Consider the following 10,148-nt stretch of genomic DNA (forward strand, 5'->3'; position numbering starts at 1 on the left):
AATGGATCCTTGTCCATAATCTCCCTCTTGATATTAGCATATTTGTCATCCAATGCACTTAGAAATTGATAGAGGCGATGGCGCTCCTCCCTCTTCTGATATCCCTCTATGTCTGTCGGACTCGGATCTCTGGTATCAATCGAGATCCATAAGTCCTGCATTTTGATCCACAACCCTTCTAGTGTCATAGATTCTTGTTTGATTGTCATGGCTTGTCGGTGCAGATCATAGATTTGGAATGGATCAGATCCACTTCCATAAGTGATCGCCAATCCTTCCCATAGATCAGAGGCGGTTGCGTACTGTGATACCTCATTCACAAGTCCGGTTTCGATATTGTTGATCACCCAATTGAAAACGCAGTTATCCCGTTGCTCCCATCTCGTGTAGCTGGGATCATCAATTGCGGGTGGTTTTGAAACTCCATTAATGTGAGATGTCAAACCTTTTCCCGCAATTGCCCGTTTCATGAGGTTAACCCATAATGGGTAATTCTCCCCATTGAGTTTCGCCTTGATGGAAATCTCTCCAAAAGATTCAAGTTGGTCGTGGTTTGGTGGTTTATGGGCCGATGAATCTGGAATTCTGAGGCTTTGTTTGAGGAATTCTGCAAATTGTGCAGCAAATTCCATCGGGAAATTTGGTGGGGTGTGGCTAGTTTTTTCTGTGTCTGAAGTTTCTTGTTCTGACATGGTTTGGTTTGATGTTGAGCAAATTTGTAGGGGAGGAAAAAATATACAGTGATAAACAGTAACTTGAACAGTAATTTGAACAGTAACTGCCACGTCACAGTAACTTGAACAGTAATTTGAACAGTAACTGCCACGTCACCTTGAACAGTAACTGCCACGTCAGTTTGAACAGTACTGCCGCGTCACTTTGAACAGTACTGCCACGTCACCTCGAACAGTAACTGCCACGTCGCCTTGAACAGTAACGTTACTGTTCACCTTCTCTCCCAACCCTTCACCTGCTCCTCTCTCTCTCTAGATTGCAGAATTTTTTTTTTTTTTTTTTTTTTTGCGTTGGTTTGGTGTGTAGTAAATTTGTAGGGTTCTTTTGGTGGTTAACCTGCTTTGATACCATCTTAAATATGGTAATCGAGAGAAGCTAGGTTGAGAAAGAACAACATGATAGAAAATGTAGAGAGAATTGATAATGTCTCTGATATATTCTTTAGATTACAATGCACCCTTTTATAGTGTAAGGGTGAATCAAATGTCAAACTACAATCTCTTAAAATCAAATACAATCTCTTAAAATCAAAAGCTAAAGATTTTATCGTTGAATTATTATTCATGATCTTTGAATAATAATCTTTGACTTATGCAAATGGTTATTTTCAACAGTATATTCATTTACCAATAAGTTAGTCAAGTAGTTGTTGGTAAATGAAGAGTAAGTAAATTAACAAAAGAATAAACAATGACATAAACATTAAACAAAAAAGTCAAGTCAACCCAAACAACTAACATAGTACTCTGGAACTGATTCTAAGCATGAATACGACATCTTTGCTCGAACCTCTTCCCCTCAGTTGCTAAGAACTCCATCAACAATCATGTCTCCAAATCCTTCCTTCATCTCTCTCCTCTTTCTCCTCGTCTCTCTTCCTCTCTCTTCAAGCGACCTCGCCAAGCCCGGCTGCCCGACCAAATGCGGCAACGTAGCGGTCCCATACCCCTTCGGAATCGGCGAAGGCTCAGGCTGCTCCTTCGACAAGCTGTTCGAGGTCACCTGCAACGACTCATTCGCCCCTCCAAGGCTGTTCGTCCCCGCAGCCGACATCGAGATCGTCGAGATACGGAACGACACCGTCCGGATCAAGAACATGATAGCCTCAGCCTGCTACGACCCGATTGGGCGCGTCACCAGCACGAGCGCAGCTTCCATCAATCTCGCCGACACGCCCTTTTCCGTCTCCGATGCTAACATGCTGACTCTCGTCGGCTGCGACGACGTCTTTCTGATGCTGGGATACATGGGGCGGAACTTCAGCAGCGGCTGCGCTTCTCTCTGCTCCAACAAAGAGGATTTGATCGAAGGCGAGTGCAGCGGCATTGGATGCGCGCAGAGCAACATTCCCAAGGGATTCAGAGCGTTCGTCTCCAGCATTCGCTCCCTCCAGAACCATGTCAATATATCCTCGTTTGATCCGTGCGGCTACGCGTTTCTTGGTGATCCGGAGAGCTTCGTCTTCAGCGCATCCGACCTCAGTGATCCGAGCTTCTTGAACAGGACTAGAGATAATGTGCCCATGATTCTTGACTGGGAGATTAATGGAGTTGACAATTGTAGCGCCTGTCATGGAAATACCATCTGCGTTGACTCTGCTACTGGACTTGGAGGCTACAGGTGCAGCTGCTTGGAAGGTTACCAAGGCAATCCTTATCTCACTCCGGGGTGCACTGGTAATTTTTGTTTCTTTTTTTGGGTTGAATGTTTGATGAATGGATGGGAGTTTGATTGAGTTTTGTGTGGCAGATATCGATGAATGTAGGGGCAATCCTTGTGATCCAAATGGGATTTGCACGAATCTTGGTGGCAGTTATAGTTGTTCCTGCAGAAAGGGATTTCGAGGTGATGGTGTGAAAGATGGAAAGGGTTGCATAGCTAAGAGCAAGTCACAAACCACCAAATTATCTTTAGGTAATCTTTTGATGGAAAGTTCTAACTATGCTTTCGATGATTACTAGTAATTTATAACCATATTACGTTTGCTTGATTTAAAGTTTGAGCTGTATATACTAAGATGAAAGTAATGAATCTGCAGGTATTGGGTTTGGGTTTTTGACTATGATAGTTGGCATAATTGTTCTAATTCTTGGCATGAAGAAAAGGAAGGTTATCAAACAAAGAGAAAAGTTCTTCCAACAGAATGGAGGGGCACTCTTGAATCAACAGCTTTCCTCAAATGAAACTAGCGTGAAATCAACCAAGATCTTCACAGCTGCAGAACTTGAGAAGGCCACCAACAACTACGCAGAGGATCGCGTACTAGGAAAGGGCGGTTATGGCACGGTCTACAAAGGGATCCTCCACGACCATCAAGTTGTTGCAGTTAAGAAGTCCAAGGTAATGGATCAAACTCAGATAGAGCAGTTCATCAATGAGGTCATCATCTTGACACAAATCAACCACCGCAATGTTGTCAAACTGTTGGGATGTTGTCTGGAAACAGAAGTCCCTCTTTTGGTGTATGAATTTGTTTCAAACGATACACTTTTCCACCACATCCATCACAGTGGAGGAATGCCTTGGTTTTCATGGGACAGTCGTCTGAGAATCGCGGCTGAGGCTGCTGGTGCATTGTCCTATCTTCACTCTTCAGCTGGAATGCCTATTATCCACAGAGATGTCAAATCTCCAAACATATTGCTGGATGAATACTACACAGCTAAGATTGCAGATTTCGGAGCATCAAGATTGGTTCCCATTAATCAAACAATGGTTTCCACTCTAGTCCAAGGCACCTTAGGTTACTTGGACCCAGAGTACTTCCACACGGGCCAGTTAACAGAGAAGAGCGACGTCTACAGCTTTGGGGTTGTCCTGGCCGAGCTCATGACAACCCGGAAGCCCCTTTCCACCACGAAGAACGACCAAGAAAAGAGCCTCGCTACTTTCTTTGTCGTGGCGCTGAAAGAGGATCGTCTGTTCCAAATAGTGGATCCTCGCGTGCTGAGGGAAGGGAGCATGAAGCAGATACAAGAGGTGGCCGAGTTGGTGAAGAGATGTTTGAAGATGAACAGTGAGAATAGGCCTACGATGAAGGAAGTGGCGATGGAACTCGAGGGCTTAAGGAAGCTCAGCAAACATCCTTGGACTCAACAACAAGCTGAAGAGGAAGTTGTTCCATTGATGATCGAGCAGTCTGATTTGTATGCAGTGCCAATGAGTTCTGGTTTTACTACAAATGAGTATTCTCGAAATCATTTGGACAGCCGTATGATCCATCCAATCAGCAGCCCTCGCTGAGCAATGCTGGTTTTTCAGTTGATGTATTTTTACAGTTTTTTGTGACTGTTTTTGTTTTACTACAAACCTTATGTTTGTTTTCCCCCTAAAAAAAAAACCTTATGTTTTGTTTTATTTAACCTTACTTTTTTGCTTCTGTACGTTTTCTTTGTAGTTCGGTTTTATTTACCTTTACTTGTTATTAATGTAATCATATTAAAATTAATAGTCCCTCCGTTGGTCAAGATTATGTAAAATTGTTTGGGCACAAGATTTAATAAAATTGGTGATGATTTTGATATAGTGGAAAAATGGTCCCACCACTTTATGAGATGTGTGGTTCAGATTGAATTTGGGATGGATTTTTTTGTAAATAAAAGGTGTTAGTAAAGATGAAATATTAAAGAGGATAATGAGATCATTGCCTTAAAAGGAAAGTGACATAATCTTGACGGACGCCCGATATAGTAATTTTCACATAATCTTAGGGGACGGAGGGAGTAGATGATTGCAGTGAATAGGATGTTTATCTCATTATTTGTCATCATGTAATGTCAAAACCAATTGGTTTATCTAATTTGAATTAGTGATTTTCGATCGAGACCTTATGTTATGTCCGCTTTACGCTGGTTTTTCTTCATCAATCAGTATATACCACTAGTACAATACATGATGAATTGAAACAATATCTATTATAGTAGTAGAATGGATGAATTGAAACCAGAAAGCCGAAGTGAATTATTACATGATGAATCAATCTCCTTGGAACTCAAGACAGCTCAATTTTTTACATAGACGCCGTCAATTATTAAGTCAGGTTTTAATCTCAACATAAAATTTATAAAATGGAGAGAATCGAGTTAAGAAAATCGGAAGAATTTGAATTAAAAAGTATTGAATATAGAGAGACGAGAGAGACAAGAGAATTACGATAGTTTGAATAACTTATGATTTTTTAACAGAAAATCTCTATTTATAATCTACAAACTAAAAATAAAAGACTCATTTGCAAGGTCATTAGGTTCAAGACTTGTTTTAAAATTTGATCTTCGCTTCTTATTGCAGTTTTTAGTTCGTGTATCTCAGCTCTCACAAAACTTCGACCCTGCTAAGTATTTCTTCAAGTTTGATTTTGACCATTTTTAGGTCTGATTCTTACTTGTTTTAAAACATGCTCGATCAAATCACGTTGGAGCGCGGCGTGCAACTGCCTATCTCGGAGAATAATATCTCTTTGCACATATTCCTTGAAGGAAACCGGGGTTGCTCGACCACTCTCCGTCGAGTCAGTGCTAGACGCCCCGTGTCCTGCGTCGTCATCTCTCCAATTGGTTGCTCCTTCACCTTAGTGCTCCACAATCATGTTGTGGAGAATAATGCAACACAACAAGATATCCTTAAGGTGCTCCACGTACCAATTACGCGCCGGACTTCGAATGATTCCCCACCGAGCTTGAAGGACTCCAAAGGCACGTTCGACATCCTTCCGTGCCGATTCTTGCATCTTCTTGAACCTCGCCTCCTTCAGATTGGTCGCCATCGGTGAACTCTTGACGAAGCAACGCCAGTCTGGATATATGCCATCGCATAAGTACGTAGTAGCCCATCTGGTAGTAGCGTCGATTCACCTGAAAGAGCACGGGCGCCGCCGTTCCATCCAACACGTCGGCGAAGATAGGCGACTGGTTGAGAACATTGATGTCGTTGTTCGAATCAGAGACACCAAAGAAGGCATGCCAAATCCACAGATCGTAGGATGCAACGGCCTCCAAGATCAAGGTTGGCTTCCCTTGATCACCGCATGTATATGCGACGTGCCACGTCTTTGGGCAATTCTTCTACCCCCAATGGATACAATCAAGACTCCCGAGCATCTCAGAAAATCCGTGTCGTGCCTCGTGCATCTGAGTAAGGCGTGTGATGTCTTCCGACGTTGGACGGCACAGATAATGGCCTCCGAAAGCCCGGATGACCGCCTTGCAGAACCTCTTGAGGCATAGACGCCCAGTCGAGTCGGCGACTTTGAGATACTCATCGAAAGTATTTGCACTGACGCTGGTGGCTAATTGGCAGATAGCCGCCGTGCATTTCTGCAAAGGGGAGAGAGAGTCCCGACCTATTGCATCAGTGGTCATCTAGAAGTAAGTATCTTCACCTTGAACATCCTCGACGATGCACAAGAATAGCTCATTCTGCATTCGAAAACGACGTCGAAAAAATGTAGGTGCGTACGTCGAATTATCATTGAAGTAGTCTTGCATAAGACGTAGATGGGCATCCTCACGATCACGGTGGACATAAGACTGGGGACGTTTAACACATCTCGGCTCCGGCGTCAGTTGGGTGTAGATTTGAGCAAGCAATTGTTTCTGCAACTCTATCTCCTCCATGATCGCTTGAGCTACACCGTCGGATGAATAAGACGAAGAATCGTGCTGGGGTTCAGCCTTTTTTTTGAAGAAAAAAGAAGGAAATATTGAAAGAGAAATATTGGCTGACTGAAATAAAAATTTATTGAGAAAGAAAATCAAGAAGCCAATAAAAACACAAAGAACCGGCTAAGAAGCACAAAAAGAAAAACTCCGACGCATGAGAGAAGAAACACAAACACAGCTTCGGCCTGACCATTGCCCCGCCGTGAGACTAAGCCCCATGAGCCGAAAAAGACAGCAAGAAAGCAGCAAAAAGAAAGCAACAAAAAAAAAAACCAAAAGGCGAAGATAGCTGCCAGATATTCGAAGAAAGTCCCAGCCAAAACCACACATTTCCGCTCCCAAACTTCCTGCTCACATGCACCAAACAGCAACATCTCCCAAGCCGTCAACCCACGTGGATCAACCACCACAAACTTAGCCAGGTCGACATACCCGACGAGCAAAAATCGAAGCAAAGCAACAAAACAACCACCTTACCAATGAATCAACCTCACAAATGATGGTGTAAGTACATCCTCCAACACCAGAGAAACGATCTCGGGAATAGCTTCATTCCAGAAACCAATACCATCATACGATGAAGCGAGAAAATCCGCAACTCGGTTTCCTTCCCTATAAACATGTGTACAACAAATCTCCAAGTCCACCATGCTATCCAAAATATGTTTCCAACGCCCTTTAAACCGCCAAGGCACTATAAGAGAACGAGCATTGAGAATGTTAACCACATACATCGAGTCTGATTCTATCCAAAGCTTATTCCACCCACCAGCAATGACACGTTCAAGAGCAATGAAGAGAGCAAAGAGCTCCGCTTCAAACGGCCAGCCCACCCCGTCGAGAAATGGAAGCAGCCAAGAACCTTATTGAGCGCGTTGCGGAAAACCCCTCTTGCATGCATATTCCCATCTCTAATAGCACCATCAATATTCACTTTAATCCAGGGAATAAGGGGAAGCAACCAGGAGACCAAAATAGTCTTTGGGATTGGTCTTGGGATCGCGAGAAAATCCAAACGTCTAAGCACCAATAAATCCGAAACTGTGTTAGCCATATGCCCTAACTTGAAGTTATCCACCATCTCAATAAGAGCAAGTTTAATTTGCTTAATAAAATTGCAAATCACAAGAGAAGCACCATGATGAATGATTCTGTTCCGGAGTGTCCAAAGTCCCCAAAGCACGTAAATAACACTTCATTTCGACAGAGACATGACTTGTCCACCAGCATTATAACCCATAGCTTTGATGATGAAGCTATTGACATCGCAAAGATAAGTAAAATCTTCACCAAACCAAGCGAACACCTGCGTCCAGATAGCTTTAGCAAAAGCACAGAACCATAAGATGCGATCCATAGATTCTTCCTCCCTTCGGCAGAGCATACACATATTTGGACCCAGAAAACCATGTCTTTGCAACCTATCAAAAGTCAGAAGCCGTCCCATAATAATACGCCAAGTCACCATCGAGCGCCTAGCCCGAATATATAGCGCCCAAATCCAAGAACCCCAATCAACTTTAGGGTAAGAAGAGGACAAATGGTCATAGGCAAGAGCTGCCGTGACTTTACCAAAACGATTTTTAGTCCAGGATCGTCATCCTCACCGTTGGAAGTAGGAACTGAGATAATATCAAAAGCCACCTCCGGAAAATTTTCTAAGAACTTCTCAGTGAGATGCCAAACACAGTCAAAGTAGTAATCAGCCACCGGTTGGAATGTGGAGCTTATCGACAATACGGTGGCCCAACCAATTATCTATCAAAAATCTGATTGCCTTCCCATTTCCAACAATACGAAATGAATCAATAATAAGTTGTTGAATCGAGGATCGAACTCCAACCCAAACCGAAGAGGAAAACCATCGAGATGAAAGTTGTAAGCAATTGGTCAAGTAACGTGTTCTCAAAAGATTGAAACCAAAAGAAGGGGCTTTGATAATCTGCCAAGCAAGCCGACACATAAATCTCTCGTTGATGGTGCGGAAAGATTTGACACTGAGGCCTCCAAGCGCTTTTGGCGAGCAAACTCTATCCCATGAAACTGAGAAGAACGAGTGAAAAGTAGTGCAACCTGTCCATATGAACGAACGACAGGCCTTGTCCAACTCGCGAAGCAGTTTAGCTGGCCATCTATAGATAAGCATGCTGTGAATAGCTGTACTATGAATGACAGAGGAAACCAAACAGGCACGACCAGCCATGGAAAGCTGAAGACCTTGCCAACAAGGGAAATTGGTGATTATTCTATCCCTTATTTTTGCCATGTGAAACCCTGTAACCCGTCCTGAAAAAATAAGAACGCCCAGGTACATGCATGGCAGACGAGCAGTAGAAAACCCTAGTATTCGTTTAAGTCTCCTTTTCATGTTGGTGGGAATTCATTTGCCAAAAAAGATCGTTGACTTCTCTTTGTTGTAAACCTGCCCAGAAACAGAAGCATAAATATTGAGAATTGAATCAATCATTGTGCAACTGCTAACCGAAGCTTGACAAAAAAATAGCACGTCGTCCGCATAAAGCAGGTGCGTGGGGGAAAAACGATGCCGAGAGAACTTCATCTATTTGATATAACCAGAATCAGTTGCCGTGAGAATCAAACGGCTGAGAACCTCTTTGGCAAGCCTGAAAAGAATGGGCGATAACGGGTCTCCTTGTCTGACCCCACAGCTGCAAGAAAAGTATCAGTGCAGCGAACCATTGAATAAAATTGAAATCCTCACCAACTAAAAAATAACTTGAACCCATTGCTGGAATATGATGGGAAAACCAAACGCCTGCAACACCTCTTCAACAAAGCACCAGTTAAGAGTATCAAACGCTTTGTGGGTATCTACTTTGATAGCAAGGTTATTCCCTTTTCTGGAGTGATTCATGCAGTTCATGCCCTCTGAGGCTAGCATAATACATTCATGTATCGAGCGTCCAACTATAAAACCAAATTGATTTTGAGAAGTAATGATGGAGGCAATGGCATTAAGTCATGTATCAACTTGAAGAAAAAATTTCCAAGTACAATTGGACGAAAATCTGTAACTCCGGTAGCATCTGCTTTCTTTGGGAGAAGACTAAGGAAATTAGAGTTTAAAACCTTGGGGAGATAGCTATGGGAAAAAAATCTCCTGACCGCTTTAATAATATCCAAGGCGATGATATCCTAAGCAACTTGAAAAAACTTTCCGTTGAAGCCATCGGGCCCAGGAGCTCCATCTCCATTCATGGTAAAGACCGAGGCTCGGATTTTCTCTTCCGAGGGGCTGGCACAAAGGGCAGTCGCAACAGATACCCTATGTGTAATGTAGTTTTTAATCCACGAGCGATCCACATCCGGAGAATCCAGTTCATTAAACAAATCTGTATAGTAGTCTTCAACATGCTGAGCCATAACATTGTGATCCAAGGTGACCACACCATCAATATCAAACATCTTAATGCAATGACGGAACGACGTAGCTTGACCATATTATGGTAAAATCTAGTATTTCGATCTCCATCTTTGAGCCAAGTGATCCTACTATTTTGTTTGAACATGAGAGATTTACGTGAGAGCATGGTGTTAATGGATGCTTCTAAATGAATCTCCTGCTCAAACCTCTAATCATTATATCCCTCCGACGAGATAATCTCCTGTAATTCGCCCAACTGCTCCTGAAGTAGAGCAATGGAACGATTGAAATTCCCGAAGACCTCCTTATTCCAGATTTGTAAGACCTTTCTCAAACGTTTTAGCTTGTGCATAACTCTCTAACCATTGGAC

The 10,148-nt window shown here is 42.9% G+C and overlaps 1 protein-coding gene across 1 annotated transcript; it reads left to right on the forward strand.

The window, feature by feature from the left end:
• The first annotated feature begins 1,440 nt into the window (after positions 1-1,440).
• Positions 1,441-4,183, forward strand: LOC131016518 (wall-associated receptor kinase 2-like). The gene is made up of 3 exons (XM_057945225.1): positions 1,441-2,411; positions 2,485-2,649; positions 2,774-4,183. Exons 1-3 carry the CDS (start codon positions 1,562-1,564, stop codon positions 3,976-3,978), a joined length of 2,220 nt encoding a protein of 739 aa, XP_057801208.1. The 5' UTR covers positions 1,441-1,561; the 3' UTR covers positions 3,979-4,183.
• Positions 4,184-10,148: the final 5,965 nt, after the last annotated feature.

The sequence above is a fragment of the Salvia miltiorrhiza genome, chromosome 3 (assembly GCF_028751815.1).
Source record: "Salvia miltiorrhiza cultivar Shanhuang (shh) chromosome 3, IMPLAD_Smil_shh, whole genome shotgun sequence".
NCBI classification, from domain to species: Eukaryota; Viridiplantae; Streptophyta; class Magnoliopsida; order Lamiales; family Lamiaceae; genus Salvia; species Salvia miltiorrhiza.

Coding starts and splice junctions, on each gene's coding strand:
- LOC131016518 (XM_057945225.1), top strand. CDS start 1,562: ATGTCTCCAAATCCTTCCTTCATCTCTCTCCTCTTTCTCCTCGTCTCT. Junction 2,412..2,484: donor TCTCACTCCGGGGTGCACTG/GTAATTTTTGTT, acceptor TTTGTGTGGCAG/ATATCGATGAATGTAGGGGC. Junction 2,650..2,773: donor AACCACCAAATTATCTTTAG/GTAATCTTTTGA, acceptor ATGAATCTGCAG/GTATTGGGTTTGGGTTTTTG.